Genomic DNA, 17,061 nt, shown 5'->3' with positions numbered 1-17,061 from the left:
TTGCAGGCTCCCACAGTCACTCTCTGCCCAGAGGACTGACACTTCCCTTCCACGCCTTTGACACTGACCATGAGTGATTTTGACCCCAAGTGAGCAAGGGCATTACCCTGGGGTCACCATTACCTAGTGATCATCAGAAGCATGACAACTGCAAGGAAAGGGAAGGGTAAAAAACCCCAACCCCCCCAACCAAAACACCAACACAAGCACTTGCTTACTGTGTTTGTTTTTCTTCTCTGGCAGAGGTGGTGGCTTCTCTGGATCACTGGTAGAATCTGGAGCAGCAAAGTTAGTAATGAATTCAGCTGGTGCTGAAGAGTTTCCTTGCTGGAAGGGCAAAACAGCAGCAAATGGTGTGAAGGGTATTGACGGGACAGACCCTGCATTCTGCAAATCATCTTCCGAGATGTTATCATACTGTGAAGGGTGCCTCTCGTACGAGACCTTGCAGCCTGAGTTATCTGAAGTCTGAGAGGCTGCGCTCCTCCTCTTCTTTTCTGGTAAAGCTGGAGGAGTCTCTGTTGGCTGTGCTGCTCCCGTCAGGCTGCAGTACTCCAGCGGAGGAGAGCTGCCCTGCGGGAGCTGGAAAGCATGTCCGTGAAAAGGGGAACCAGACTCGCCCAAGGACTCCGGCAACGGGCTGAGGATACCTGGCACCTGCTGAGGTATCTGATCAGCATTTGAGAGGTCCTGCTGCAGGAATTCATAGTCCGGATCATAGTGATCTGATTGATCTGGTTAAATAGAGAGGACAGGGGAACCATGCATTAGTTTCTCTCTTCTACTGTTCAGCCCTTCTCAGTTCTGTCCCTCCCACTCCATCAGTTAATTCCCAGTTATTTAATCAGAGTGGCATTTCCTTGCAGCAGGGACCATCTTGCTATACCTTCTGGAAAGCTAAGATAAAAAAAAACCCCAAAAACAAAAAAACAAACCATATCTTTATTTCTTTACATTAATAAACAAATGACAAGAATACGAGTCACGGAGGGGTTACTATGCTTTGTATTTATATTTTTGTTTTACTTCCCAGCACCTAGAAACAACATTGCTTTAGTCTAACAGGACTGACATGTTCTATTGATGTCTACAGACAAGGCTGAAATCAGCAAAACATCCAGCCTGAGATCTGAACTGAGTTTGAACACAATCATCTATAGCTAAGGAAACAAATCCCCTTGGGCCTTTTCCTATCCAACAGGATATAATTCTTACAGAATTGCCTGCAGTAACTACAAGAAAACAGTTGCAGGGACAAGCCATTTCCTTTGGCATCACAGCTCTGAAAGCTCCCAAACCGGAGCAATGTGGGCGCCTCCAGCGGCCCTGGACCATCCCCTGCTTACCTAACGTTTCACAGCTTGTGTTGCGGGAGCACTGACCACTGTCGCGGTCCAGAGAGGAGAGCTGCTCATCAGACTTGCTGAGCTTGCCGATGCTACTGCACGGAGAGAGGCGAGGAGATTCCCCCCCATAAGAGTGGCTTCCACCTGACAACCTTCTCTGGGCATAGCAGTCAACATCAAAATCCTTAGGCAAAAAATAAATAAATAAATCATTCTTCACAGCTTGCTAGCAAATTAGACACAGCCAAAGGGAACAATGCTTCACAGCTGTGTTAAGACAGCAAGAAAGGGAGCATCAGTGCTACCAGTCCTCTCCGGTTAGACAAGCCCATCTGCACCACAGAAAACCTCTGATCTGGTGAAGGGCAGAAGACAAAGCAAGCACAGGACAGCAGAGCTCTGCGTGCACTTGCTCCAGACAGGCTGTGCTGTGATCCAAAGCTGACTTCACAGACTGCTGGAAAGATGACTGAGTTGATCGCTACTATACGCATCTGAGGACTGCTTGCCATGACACTGATAGCAGTAATTAGACTGCCAGATTTCTCATTAAATAACTGGGGCTTTGCTGAATATTTGGTTAGCTTAGGTGTATGCAAAGGGTAAATAAACTATAGTGCGATACAGCTAATGGCAGCTTTTTACGCCTATGGCTATGTTTTTATTTCAGAAATTACCTCAAGTTCATCAACACGTGGGTGAACATCTCTCAAGTGTTCCCACTCCCGCAAAACAATGTGCGAGTGTACTAGTCACTGAAAAATTGTCATAACTTTATCGGGATCAGCCAATTGACAGCAGATGAGCCCTAAGCAAGAGTCAAGGATTTGGGGATGAGGACAAGACTTGATTTTGGTGCAATGCAAATCATAATTCAAGTCCTCACTGTAGAGTTAATAACTTCCTACAGGCAAAAAAAAAAAAAAAAATTTTTTTACAACATTGTAAGCCCCAGATTAGTAAGAGTGATGGAATGTGACTAATATCTGCAGTCCCAAATTTCCCATTTTTCTTCTAGAAAATTTACAAATTTCCCCCAAGTACCAGCAGTGGTCAGAGCAGTTGCTCAAACTACCATTTAGGTTAAATGATGTTTTAAATTGTGACTAGATGAATAAAAAATTCTGATCTCAATGTGCCACATGATCCCAAGTGAACCTTGGTAAGATCTTGGTCAACTTCAGCCAACCACTCTATACCCTGATCTGTTCGACATAGCAACACTCATCCTCTCAGATCTTTGCATTCTATTACAGCTCAAGGCAACAAAATTTGTAGCAATTTGTTACTTAAGTCCAAGAGTGGTGGCGAAAAAAAAAAAAGATATTCTCATTATTTGTTATACAAAGGTTCATGCCACTAAAAATGCCCATTGCAGAAGAGCTCTTCAATGCAAGGTTGTTTGGGAAGAGCAGAGGCGGGCTGGGAACTGCACAGCTTCATGTTGCAGCATTACTCTGAGCTTTTGCTACCTTCCACATCATGTTTCCCCTGGCTTTCACAAAGGGGTTATGCCATTACCTGTCTGTTGATTCCCACAGGTAAACTGGACCCACTCGTGGCTCGACTCATGGGGGCCACGACCGCCACTCTGGTTGGGGAAGGTGCTGACTGCCGTTTTTTAGGGGGCAATGCTGGAGGAGGGCTGCAAGACACAACAGGCATTGATACTTCTAATACTCTATGAGCAAAAAGACTTCTGGAGCCTTCATGAGCTGGAAAACAAGCTTCTGCCAGGCTCAAAGCTCACAGCTTCTTGTCTGGAGCTCACCAGAAACCATTCAAAGTGTATTCACTAGCAAATATCAATTGAAGAGTACTGAAAACCCTCACAGGAAAGGTGCTGTTCAACAATGCTTTTTTTAAGCTTAAAAGAAAGTTGTTATTTCCAAAACAAAAATAAATGCTGTTTTAAACATTATTTTAATGAAGCTAATTTGCACAATTATTTTTAAATAAAAGTGGTCAAAGTCCAAATTAAATGTTTTGGTTGACCTACAGATTGTTTCAGTTCACAGAAGTCCCCCCTCTCAAACCTCCCACATTTGAAAAATGTTCAAAGTTTTGAATGCTCTTTCTGCCCTTTTCCGTTCCTGGTGAACTTCAGAGAGACAAGATGGTCGGTATTGCTCTCACCATGTCTACTGGGTGGGCTCATGTTTTGGCACAAATCAGTTTCAGATACACACATCATCATACACACATTATCACTAACTAATGATATTTTACCACTGAACATTAGTTTACATTCCTAATGACACATAATTCTGGCATTCATCAAGCCTGTAAGGTTCCCAAGAGCACATATATTCTGTTCCTGGAACATACCAGGAAATTTTTACATAACCCATGAGAATTCATAAAATACATAGAAATGTGATTCTTTTTGCCAACCACAGCCCTCAATGCCACACTTCCAAATTATCACACGACATGCATTTTCACACCACCCATTAGCACCATTGCTAGAGAAGAAAAAATATCATACACACAGACCAAAAAGCTGTAAGTAGGGGGTTTTCTCTTTCTTCTCAAAATAGAACATAGAAACTTTTATGTGGTTACTAGCAGAACATAGTAAGAACAACCAAGTAAAAGCTTTTTTCATGCACCGTTAACTCCTTTCACTCTTAAGCTGATAACCAACGCAGAACCAGCTGGATGTGCAGGATAGATTGATAATCGCCAGCTGAAGCTAACCGAACTTTTCCCATTGGATACGACAAGCTATGCTACCGAAACAGCACAGGACAGTGTTGCATAGCATTTCATATAGTTTTAAATAAGGCTCTTATGCGTTTCTGTGATGCCTCTCATTCAAGAATCTCAGGGCACTGCACCATCCTCGTATTAAAAAAAAGGAAAGAAAAAAAAACAGACACTGAAGAAAACTGCTCCAAACAAGGCAGAAAGCATGTAAAGTTGTATGTAAACAGATTTCCAGGGGTGGGGAAGAATAACTCTGGAGGACAGGAAAGTCAGAGCCATCACTATCTCATATATGGAGCTCTCTTGTGTACACTTCGCCACTTTGTCTAAAATACCAAGAAGCTGGTGAGGACCACTGGTATTCTTCAGCCTGCTGCTTTGCCAGTATTACCTGTTTTCTGCCACACGAATACAAGGCAGGGGGGGTTTAGGAGGTGCAACCTCTTCATCCATGGAGTCAGTCAGTAGCTCATTGGATTGAGTCATATTAGTTGTCTTGTTGAGGATCTCCATCTCTCGGTCTGTGAGGGGAAGTTCTGATGGGCTGCAAAGAGCAAAATACAGAAGGTAGATCATAACAAACAGTTGGAATGCAGCATGCTGACAGATTATTACAATTTTAAATCATATACAATGTGAGAGAAACCTACAGGAGAACGCAGAATTCACATCTGCAAGGACAATTCTACATCTATCCAGAATACAATGTGCAAGTGTCATGGCCAAGTGATTTTTCATTGCCAGATTTTGGCATCTTTCCTATCATAGCACATTGTTCTCTTCAAGTGGTCTCACTGTAATCCATAAGGCTAAGTAAGAAGTACTGTGCTAACCACGGTGAAGAATAATTGAATGCTTTAATTCAACTATCAGCAGTCAGAAATTATCCCCATGAAGCTATTGTGTTAGGCTTGCATGCACAAGAAATATTTGTCAGTGACCCACCTGTCAGATTTACATGCTGGTAAACTGGGTTTAACTGGGCTTGTGGGAGAGGGATGCTCCTGCTTTTCAATCGTGAGTCTGACCAGTTCCTAGTGGAGGGAGGGGAGAGAAGAAAAGGCAAAGATTGAGTGTTTGCTAAGAGTTGCACACTAACACCACAGGACAGAAAGGGATGCTACTGCAATAAACTCCCAGCTACCCAGGTTACGGATTATCGATGACACAGACACAGGGACAGCTGAGCTGGGTATAAGTTAGGTAAAGAGCCATGCAAATGATGCTGTACTGTTTCTAAGGAGCAGTAGTTGGACCCAGCAGTAGTTCAACCATATCTGAGTTAAGTTCATAAACCCTGGCCCTATGGGGACCCCACACAGGTGGGGTTTTGCTGCACTTCGCCACTCTCCCACCGTCACAGATGTGTTCCAGCCCCCACAACACCTTAGGTAAGAACAAATTGACTTTGCATACATAAAACTAAGTACAGAAACGCCTTACACAATGAATGACTTCATTGAGCCAGTAAAAGTGTTAAATAATTGCTTTATATTTTATAAACAAGTATGAGTGTCATGTATTTCTGTCAAAAAGCAGGTTTGGTGTAATATCCCCACCAGGGAAAGAGATGGTGAACACCTTTATTAAAAAGCTTGCTTCCCTTGAGGCCATTTTTTAACATGTTAGCAATGGAAGTCTTAATCATTCAGGGAACTACCGTAGTGTATCTGCTATAGGCAGATAAGACTGTGGATCAAGAGATAAGGGCACGATAATCCTGCACTACAAGTCTGCCAGCAGTCAAAACAATAATCATTCACGTCAGAAGGATGGAGAGAACATTTTATGGATGTCTGAGGCCGACAAATAGATCCGCTGCTCCCAGCTATAAACACATGCCCTCTCACAGTCGGGCTGGACACTGTGCTTCCCGACAGTATCGGCTTCCCCGTGTGTTACGCAAAGGAAGCTCCACGGGATCTTTATTATTTTTTTTTTCCAAGCAGCCTGAAGTACAGTGTCATCAGGCCAGTATCATCTTCCCATCCAAGGCTACTGAGCTGAAAAACAACTGTCATTGCCTCTTCAAATGCGGTAACTGTAACTGGAATGTCGTCATCATCCTTCTGAGGGAGAGAAATATTCTAGCTCACAGATTTTTATGGACGGCTCTATTTAAAGCTGAACTTCACGCACGCTCACCGAGAGGAGCAACGCGCTGCACTGCGCATGCAAAGGACGGAAAACTGCAACCCATTTCGACAAGTCGGAGTGTCCACATAGTCGATTTTGGTTTAGACAGCCCGTTTACATTCTTGGTGCGAGCCGTGCTCCAAAATAATTTACACGGCGTCAACCAAGAACACGACAAAACACGCAGCTTTAAAGAAGCGGTCCTGGGAAATCCCACACCTGGGGAAGGCAGAGAGTGCACAAACAGCCCATATGTCCGTCTGGGCTAACGCTACAAAGAGGTTCCCGTGTGGGACAGACACAAGAACCTCGTGAGGAACAGAGGGTTCTGCGAGAAGTGCCCTGATGAAAAAAGCCCAGCATTAAGTTGACCACAGCTGACCACTCGTCCAGCTCCCACCTTCAAACAGAGCTGGCCATGTCTGTCCATGGGTAAATAATGCTACGAGTAGCAACAGACCTATACAGGGCTTTGGGCTAGCTATAACTCCACTGTGCTAACGTACACTGCAGAGCACGCACGGAAGTGAAACACCAAAGGCCCTTCCATCATGGAAGAACTAGAGGTGATGTGAACACTGAATTAACCTCAGATTTCTCTGCTGAATGTCCCCAGTCCACCAGCTGTTTCAACAGAAACTATTTTTAAAAATAAGTGCTTTCCTCTACGCTCTGAAAGACTGCTGGCTTTTCTTCTGAGGCTAAAGAGACTGTAATTTTGGGAAATCTCATACATGTACTATTAAACTGAAAAACAAAGGAACAGCTTCCAAAAGGAAGAAAAATTGAGAGCATCTTAGCTAAAAAAACCATTTGTATGCAAAATGTTCATGCACACCCAGGGCAACTGGGTCCACAGGATGCATAATCTAAATCTAAAAACTTGCTGTTCCATTCAAGCTTTGAAATTCCCCTATAAAGTTTACAGAACTTCACAAGGAAAAATCAAATACAGGATTTGGGAGTCTAGAATCCCCCAAAAAGGTTTTTCCATAAATTCTACGATTTGGGAATCCTAGTGATACCGTTTCACTCTTCCAGCTGCAGCTGGCACCTTCTGCTCCAAGTCAGTGTCAGGAGCGCGAGGTGACACGGCGGATTGCCACCTCCCTGCCTTCTGGATAAAACGCCATGACTGAAGAGGCTGCTGGAGACACTCTCGTACACTTCAACAGACTTTGCATCACACCCTGCAGGGCTATCAGGTACTCCCTGAGCCAGAACAGTGACTCCACGCAATGCATAAAAGCAGAGTAGGTGAAATAAAATACAAACCAAAAGCCAAAATGCTCCTTAGACACTTCCTCCCTACTGGAAAGGGCTACGGAAGGGAAAGGTCAAGTTTTGACAAATGCCACCAGATTCCCCAGACCCTACTTTCTCCTCTCTCCACCAACTCCAGAATGAGAACCAGGGTTTGAAAAAAATCAAACCAAGATCTTTAGTGTATACACAGAGGTAATCAGTGCACAACTGCGCCAGATGCACATTATGCTACTCCTTATCAGCAAGCAAAGAGATTCCTGCAGCAGTAATTACAGATAATTAAACCCTCTCTCTAAAACTTATGCTACTTCAGCAAACTGGAAATTCCAAAAAGAGATGGATTTTTAAGAAGTTACATAATCAAAACAGGGATTGTTTTTTTTTCTTGTTGTATATACAGAGCAAGGCTCTAAAACCTGAGCTCAAAACAGCAAATAATACAAATGAACAAGTGACTCCTTTATGCTCAACTCTGAAAATAAAGAGGGAAGCAAGCACTGAAATGTGGAAGTGGATTTTGTGTGATCTGCCAGAAAAACAAAAAGGCTCTCCACAGCAGAGAAGTGTCTGATTTCTCAGTTCTGCTTCCAGATCTGAACGCTGGCTTGGCCCTCCTAAAATAAAATTTGTTCCTTGCTACATGGTAGGAGAGGAGCACACGCCACTTCCAAATGCTGACCTGCTGACGGGCAGACACATTCGTGCCTACCCAGACAGCCACACATCTGCTCTAATCATGCTCCGAGCTGACCAGACATAAGCCAGCTCCAACTGGAAGTCCAAAATAACTGTTAGTGCAATAGTAAAAGGGAGACTAATATAGCCAGGCCTCTTGGCAGGGCTTCGCAGGGCGCTAGCATGCCTGCGTGGCTTCCCCGCCAGCCTGGCTCACGGTGCGTGCAGAGCATGCACGCGAGACCTTCCACCCAGCCATATGGGCATGCTGCTTTGGCTGGAAAGCAACAGGTACCAGGTGTTCAAATATAGCTTTAAGTGAAAGGGAAGCGAGTGCCCAAATCTCATGCGATGAGACTGCACACAGCTCTCACCTTGATCTGGTAATAATGTAGTTTTTCACAGGACTGGATAGAGCCATTAAGTGATAACAGAGTTAACTGTCTTGCTATTTATTGGTGTGTTACACTTCAGATACCACAGGGCAGATTTTCTTGTACCGCAAATTGCTGCTGAAGTCCAACACTAACAGCAGCTGAGACTTTACACTAAACTCTTCTTCTCCATCCTGCTGTGCAAATTTAATACCAGCTTTACTGTTCAAATCTGGAGCTTAAATTTAAAGGGCATAATGTGCAAAATAATCCTGGAAAATCTGTCATCTTTAGGCAATGGGAAAGTTTTGTTTCAAAGATATTTGTTTAAAAGGCTTGAAAAATAATACTAGGATTCAATATCTGTGTTTAAGTAACATTAAAGATAGATGTTCAGAGCACACAAACTACACACCAAGAGTCCTGAAAATGTGATAACCAAGGCTTGGGAGATCCATTTCCCCTTAGCATGCAGCACCAGGCAACAAAAACTAAGCCAAGTTTGGGTACAGTGAAAGATATCTGTTCATGACACACTAACCCAGCTGAACCACCTGCTGCTGTTCTTAAAAATCTACCCCCACTTTACTTCTGCACTTGATCTAAACATTCCTCTTCAGATTCAGTCCTGCTGTTTAAAGAGGCTTAAATTTCTCTACAGTTTTCAAAATAAGATTCCCAGGAGATACGGTGGCCTCTTTGCTGGTGCCCTGAGCCCGGGTCAAGCAAACTTTCAATTGCAGTGCTAGGACAGCAGAATGAACAGCCTCCACAGCCTTTAGCAGAGAGAAAAGGCTTGGAAAAGAGTGAGAAGTCCCGGTATCAAAAACTTACTGGGAGGTGGAAGGAAAGCCAATAGCTTTTCCCAGGTAAGGCAGGGAGGAACCGTCTCAGAGATACAAAGGTTTCAGTTAAGCTTTTACATAGTTACATAAATCAAATCTCCAGAAAACTGAGCTTAGCTCATCACCTGTCCCACACCCCAGTCTGATGGCTGGAAGTGGGTATGTATTCCTGATGAACAGCTTGAAATTTATGTTAAGAGAGGGGCTGGAATCTTCGATTCTCTGTGGGCATTGACAGGAATCATTTCCATTAAATTTTGTCTAGACAGAAAATATGCAAACTCTGACCTGTAATTTGCATGCAGAATGGGAAAAGGCCTGCTGAAAATTTAATACAATGCTCAATAAAGATTTATTGCTTCTGGCAATCCATCCAAATGACAGGGTGAGCATTTCAGAAGTGCAAGTATTAGCCAAATTGTTTGTGCTAGTCTTTAACCAATGAACCAAGCAGGATCATTTCACTTAGAGAGCAGTTGATTGAAAAGGTAATTTCTCAATCTCAATAGGATCTCTGTATTTTACCTGCACTTAAAAACCTCTGACTTTCAACTAAGTTTCTTCTAAACCAGAAATATTATATACCTCATATAACATACAACATTTGTCTTATGTACCTTGACTCCATCCAGAACAGCTTTTATGACACCCTTAACTGTGGTCACCATCTCCTTGTCTTCCGAATTCACACCTTCCAGCAACACTTGATCAGACCAGCGAATTAGATTGGCCAGACTCTGGTACACACGGCTATAGCAGGATGAGATGGCAGAACTGGATGGGAGAAGAGCAAATAGTTGAGAAACTCCCCCCCACAAAATTGCAGAGATATCAACAATTACTAGGGAGTGTATGATTTAAAGTGCATTTCAGACTGTTAAAAAAGATTTTCATTGAATCCACTACTGTTATTCTCCTTTTGTTAACTCTGACATTTGGCATTTGTGTTTAGCAGGTGACAAAATATGGGTGTCTCTTCTGTCGCAGTTACTCTCCCATTCGCCAGCGCCAAACAGAACCTCGGCATGAAAGTACATACGATCAACAATTCATTCTCAGTTAACTGAAACTGAATTATCTGGGCTTCACGTTGACAAAGCAATGCTAAAAATAACACTCTCTCCCTTTTAATTTACAGCCCCATCCCATGCCTTAACTTCAAGGGTATATACAATATACTGCATGTAAAAAATATTTTGTTATTTCAGTATTATCTATGTTTTTCTTTTTTCCTTATTAGCCCTCCCCAAAAATGACTAATTGAGAACTGACTCTATTCATTCCTTTACAAATCATATCCTCACTGTATATAGTCCCTGAAAACATGTAATTAAAACCTGTTTCTTTACAAAAATTGAACTGAATGAATTTCAGGTTTGGAAGAGGAAGGGTGTTGCTTTGTTTTATTTTAATGAGAAACAGAATTGAAGCTATTGTTCTGGAGGGGGAAAAAAAAAGGGAATTTTGGAAGGGTGACAACTCTAAACAAAAGTTAACTGCAACAACAGTGCTTACAGGCATTTTCCTGGCCATTCTGAAAACACTTACTTCATTACTAAACAAGGTGTGTTAACAGTACTGGTGATGGCAAGGCTTCAACAATTCTTTGTAAAGTTAAATCAATTTCAAACTGCACCAAAATCATAAAAAGATAACAGAAGGTGTAATCTTGCAACCATTACTGATATGAGTGTTCCGAATCTTCCCATTTTTCTCTGGTATCCATTTTACACTGGATTAACTCCAATAATTTCATTATCTGTGAGAAGAGAATCAAGCCCACAAACTTCAATGAGATTGTTTAGGTGAATGAGGTTTGCAGAACTGGGGAAAGAACTATCGTCAAGTTACAAACAGAGGGATTAAAAAAAATATTGCCGTTGTTTGCAAGTGTGATGCTTGTCATTTGTACTAATTTCAAATGAAATCAGCTTGGTAGGAGATATTTCCTAAATAGGGCCCTCCCCCCTCTCTTTCCAAGGCTTTGATTCCTTTGTCATTAATCTTCAGTCTGCTTCCTTCTAAGGAGGCGGTAATTGAAAGCCCATTTTGTGCTAGATTTAATTACTTTTTTCCTTGATGCAAATGCTTCCCCTAAAGGAAAAAGCAGTCCGACAATTGTTGTCGAGCTTTCTTCCACACTGACACAAGTCTTGCTCACTTTTCTTGAGGGGGATTTACCACCAAAATTGCCCCTTTGCATCCTGCCACTACTGAAAAGAAATAAGGTACATTGGTAGGCAGGAAAGGACACTGCTGAGAATGCCAAATCCCCATTTTATGTGTGAGGCTAAACAAGGCAGAACATATATATGGGATCTGTGCTGTAATACATGCTGATTCCAGAGAGCAAGCCTCATCGCTAAGTGAAGAGGATTGCATTGACTACCGACTATGAAAAGCCCAGCTTACAGGCTAAATATGGATATCCAACTGCTAAGGTTATGTTATCTCACTACTAAGAGAGAGGTTATAAGGAATTTGAAGAATAGAACTTTCTGAAATACTGCTGCTTATGAAGACAGCTTAGCTGATATTTGCTTCCAAATATATTCTTGGAAGGAAAGATCACTCAGCAAACAGCCAATGGATACACAAATCAAAGCAAGTGACTACACAGAAGATGACACGTTCTATCCCCAAAATGCTTGCTGACATTTCACATGTTCTCCTGATGTGAGTAAGGGGAAAGTTCATTCTTCCTTTCATTAAGTGGAAGCAGGTGCTTTAATGGCTGTGGGAAACGTGATAGCAACCAAAGAAACTTTAGTGTCTGAATCCAGAAGCCTGATTAATGTTGCAGTTCTAACAGTTATTGCTCTTTGTAGTTCTACAACCTTAACCTAAAACGGTTCCCTCCTGTCGCAGCCACAACGCTGATAATCACCCGTTGTCTCCTTGCCTTTGCGTGGTCAGACGCAAGCCTGGCCTATGCATCAGGGCCAAACAGAGCTAAGCATATCCATTCACAAAATGTTTGGCACTCTATAGCTGTCTTTCCATATCATAAACCCTTCTTGCACCTGAGTTGAAATAGACATTCTGTAAAATTTTGTTGGAGATATTTAATGGAAAAAACAAACAAAACAGCACAAAACCCAGCAGGATTTCAGGAACCAAGCACCCACATTTCCCTGTCTATTTTTGTGCTTTTATTTTGCTCATTCCACATTACTTAATGTTTGCTTGCTTTGTTTAAATTAATTGCTCCAACATCTACGGGATCAACAGCATCTATATTCCTGTGGCTTAATGACTCCATAGATTCTTATCCATACTGAGCTAATGGCTTTGGCAAATTTCTAGATCTTTTCTGGCTTCAGACTCACATCTAACTGGTTAAGACATAATACGTTAGGAATCAGAGCTAACCTATAAATAATCTGCAGAGAAGACACAGGAATGAACTTGGGCCGGTTAATCTACTGAAGTACATCTGTTTACCTCCGTTCTGTATTCAGTCCACCGAAATCCCAAAAAGCAGTTAACAATGTAGGCTAAGCCTTCTCTAATATCAGGGTGGATAAACTGAACACAGAAAGGGATTACCTTGAAGATAAGCTCTTCTTTAGGTAAAAGCTATTGGACTTTGTTAGCTTTAGGGTACCATCATAAACTGCAGAAATAGTATAGCATCTGAGGAGAATCTCCTGCTAGTAAATCATGAATTTCCAGACTTGAATCAATCCTTCCTTCTCTTTGAAACCATTCTGGTTTGCTTTATCTTTCTTTAGCATAGGCTTCTCTGCAGCAGGGAATTTGCTTTTAAATCATGTTTGAAAACTATCACATAATTAGTAAAAATAGCAGTCATTTTATTAGCAACTGCAGCATTTCCTGCCTCTTGTGTGATTTGATTTTTCAGATACAAGAAAGAAAGAAGCTGGGGAGCCTGCTGGTCTGTCACAGTCCCAAACAGGGAAACTTACCTTTGCTGCATGCGTGGATCCGCTTGCACCAAGGGTAGGATGGCCTCCAGCACTTTACTTGCCGAGCCTGGCAGCATCTCTAGTACTTTCTCATCAATTGCCATTTTGTCCACAATAGTCTTAAAGTAGCGCAATGCACTTACGACCTCCTTCTCCTTTTCCTCTAGCCATGATACATTCTAAAGATGAGAAAAAAAGGAGAGAAATATTAAAAACCTCAGGACTTCTTTTTTTAAGGGCAAAGTTATTTTAACTTACCTAAAGTACAGTGAAACCAAATGGGATATATTCTGTTTCAGAAGAACAAAAAAACCCCCCCTTCTATCACAAACACTTCCAAATTTAATTATTATTCTTTCAAAGGAATAATCAGTGCAAAACCGCACCCACATTTTAACTTTCTGAGTTACAAGATGTGCATTCCAAACTTACAGCTCAGCTTGATCAATTTGAGGTAAAGATTAACACTGCTGATGACTTAAAGGGCACCGCTTTGAAACCAACAGGCCACACTGGGAGGGTGAAAGAAAAAGAAATAAGCTAAGTGCAGACACTAATGCAAATGCAAGTAAGTAGGCAACAACTACTGGTTTTAACAGAGTTGTCCTTTTTCCCTATGAGATCACCATCCTTTTTACCTTAAGCATATCATGCTGTATCAAAAGGTGTTTTTAACCAGTCAGCATAGTGGATCAGCCAAAGGAGGGGAAAAAAAAAAAAAAAAAAAAAAAGGCACAGACAAACTTCCAAACTCCAAAACAATCTAAACAAGATGCCTCCATCGTCGTATCCATCCCTGAGAGTTACAATGACATATATGGTGTACACCCTTATTACTCAGTAATTCTCCTGACTCCAATATGCTGACTTGTACGAAAGAGTGCACCAGTCTTGTCAATGTCTTGTTTATTTACAAATAACCACCCCCCCCTTTTTAATCAGCCTCCAACCTAATTCATTTTGTGATGCCACTGGAACAGGGAACTCGCACGCTTTCCACGGGGACAGACCGTGAAAGCTAAGTTTTGGCATCAGGGAATGAATGCTGCAGAAGGGAACAACTCATTGGACTAAAGCTGAGTTGTGGTCACCAACTTCTGCGCCATCACCAACACTCGAAAAGGAAATTCAGAAGTGATACATGATACCTTAATGGTATTCTCAACAGGGGTATTTTTAAAAAGTTTTACCAGAGTATGCCTGGAGGTCTTCTAATGCCACAAGTAGTTCCTAAGTGAGATTTAAATTAACTACTGAACACTGCTAGAAAAGGAGCAGAGAGCTTAGCAGAGTCAGGTTTCATCCATTATCTCTTCAGTAAATTCAGCTTCAAGAATTAATGACCTATGGGCATTGTGCACTCCCCATACTCTTGTCAGCTGTTAAACTGCTGCTTTTCTGCAAAATCAGGCCAACAGCCCAAAAGGTTTTAGGAAGAACAATTTATAGGCAGCACTGGTTAGTAATTTGGGGCCAGTTCATAAACGGATTAGAGTCCCAAGTCCCATCTAGCTCCCACTTTAGAAGCCTAAGTCCAAAGCTGGTATCTGCAAACCACCCCGTCATTTTCCATCTCGTCTGGGAAGTGCCTGCACTCTGCACCCCTTCTGGACGGTGCTACTTTCCAGGCACCTCAAGCTGTGCTCCACAGTGCCTGTACAACCAGCTGAACCCTGATGCTGAGGAGCATCCTGGCATCTCATCGATATCAAAAAAAAAATCACATTTCCCATTCTTCAGGACTGTGCCCTTGCCACTGCACAGCCTATTCCAGGATGTGGAGAGGCTCCCTCCCTCCCATGGAGGTTTTGCAGTTCCTATGGAACGAGCACAGATTTCAGGGATGAGAGAGCCCCTGGAGTCTAAAGAGCGAGTATCACTATGGCCCAACGGTCAGAGCTCAAATGGAATTGAAAAACATGGATTCTAGTTCCTCTTCTGGTGGCCATGTGTTGCTCAACCACTATTTGCTGCAGGAAGGCTTATGGCCCAAGCGTCCTCCTGGAGCACGGGAGGGATGGACTTGGCTCTGGAGAGTTCAGGGCTGTGAATCACAACGGGAAACAAAAATCCTTCTGTTGAGCATGCAAACCCAGACACCGTTTAGGACATGGCCCTTTATTCATAACCTCCATCTCAGCTCTTTGGGTAACAATCCCATAAGTGTATCTTTTATGAATCCCCTTCTGCGGCCCCTGAGGCCTCATATGTATGTGTGTATACATACATACATACATACACGCACACAGCCTACCTACCCTACACAGGATTGTACGTTCTGCTACAGAGCTCAGATATATAAATGTTAGTTTTGCTACGAGGCTGAAGTTTCTGCTGTTCAGTGCTTTACTCACTGAGACCTGAGAATAACAGCAATAAAGCTGGAGAAAGGAATAATAATCTCGTGGGATGGATGGATATTAATACACTCCAATGTCTAAATCTCACAAGACTAATGATATTAAACTCTGCCACCAAACATTTTAGTGTGTCCCTAAAGCCAAAGTAAACATGCAGTGGTACCTCTCTGGGTTGGCAGAAAGGATTTGAACTATTCTCTCATTTCATTTCTTAATAGAGGTGAACTTGCCCCAGTAGCAAACTTATCCCAGCAAGAGAACAGATCTATAACTGCGGGACTTACTAAAGGAGCAGTACCACTTGATCCGGCAATATCCCTTTTGGGCATTAAATGAGACAGATTTAACACTCCGAGAAAACAGCACCTCCTCCCCACTCCCTTGCCTGACTGACACATATAGATATTTTTGCATGACTTTGGAAGGTTTCCCTTAAATAATCATTTCACATACATCATGTATGAGATGCAGATGACCCAAGAAGGATTAGTGAGCTATACAGAAAACAGCTGACTACAAAAGCTGGAACATCCCATTTTTACCTATTATAACTTTGCATATAGTGTTGAAGGACACTGCTGTTCCTACAATATGTCCTCAGATAAGAATCAAAGACAGGGACCAGTAGAAAAAAGGAGGCTCTGCAAAAAACTCCCCCTATGTTGCCCACACATAAAGGGGAAGAGGAGAAGGTAGGTGTGTGTGTATGTATGTATGTATGTATGTATGTTTTGGGCATAACTTTTAGGTTATATTTAGTGGTTTTATATGAATTTTTAGTATTGCTGTTTCTGCTCTAGACTGATTATCTACTTCTTCTTATCAGTCATTCCTCCTGTCTTCTAGAGGAAAAAAAGAAAAGGAAAAAGTTTACCGTTTATTGACTTGGTAATATATATTTGCTATAGAGTAGCATTTTAAAAGCACTCTTCATTTTCTAATTTATTTTATTTGTGGTCATGCATCAACTGAAAGGAAAGACCACTGCACATTCTACATGCATTTCAGTGAATCAATCAATAAAAATAATACTGTGAGAAAACTTTCCAGTATAATGGTCTGATGGACTGTAGAAAGAACAGGAAAACGTTCTACAAGATATGCCTTTGAATCGATCTCAACATATCATCCTGAAATATCCTTGGAATTAGAATTAGACTTCTTCAAGGTGTATTCTTTAGTCTTTTTTGGGGGGCAGCAGTCTGGTACTCGTGTGGGGCAATGCAAGGTGCTCACCTCCCCAGGCAGAATATCCTTTGCTTCTGGGAAAAAAACTACAGCCTGGGAAATAAAAGCCTCATCACCTTACACACAGTAGTTCAGAGTAGGGCTAGGAAGCCCTACAACCACTTCTCTGTACGTTGAGCACATCAGACAGCGTCAGATAACTGACTGCTCTCAATTACACTACAACAGTCCTC

The 17,061-nt window shown here is 42.1% G+C and overlaps 1 protein-coding gene across 4 annotated transcripts in view; it reads right to left on the bottom strand.

The window, feature by feature from the left end:
* The window catches only part of RAPGEF1 (Rap guanine nucleotide exchange factor 1), a 90,792-nt gene that overhangs the window by 37,229 nt on the left and 36,502 nt on the right, over positions 1 to 17,061 (bottom strand). For all 4 annotated transcript variants that reach the window (XM_067309319.1, XM_067309321.1, XM_067309322.1 and 1 more), the window contains exons 3-9: positions 13,281 to 13,459; positions 9,969 to 10,125; positions 5,001 to 5,089; positions 4,447 to 4,599; positions 2,868 to 2,991; positions 1,347 to 1,530; positions 219 to 734 (exon numbers count right to left, since the gene is read on the bottom strand). In XM_067309319.1, the coding sequence (XP_067165420.1) occupies positions 219 to 734; positions 1,347 to 1,530; positions 2,868 to 2,991; positions 4,447 to 4,599; positions 5,001 to 5,089; positions 9,969 to 10,125; positions 13,281 to 13,459 (1,402 nt within the window). The remainder of the gene's footprint in view (positions 1 to 218; positions 735 to 1,346; positions 1,531 to 2,867; positions 2,992 to 4,446; positions 4,600 to 5,000; positions 5,090 to 9,968; positions 10,126 to 13,280; positions 13,460 to 17,061) is intronic.

The sequence above is a fragment of the Apteryx mantelli genome, chromosome 21, assembly GCF_036417845.1.
Source record: "Apteryx mantelli isolate bAptMan1 chromosome 21, bAptMan1.hap1, whole genome shotgun sequence".
Taxonomy (NCBI): Eukaryota; Metazoa; Chordata; class Aves; order Apterygiformes; family Apterygidae; genus Apteryx; species Apteryx mantelli.
This window is presented reverse-complemented; position numbering and strand designations above follow the sequence as displayed.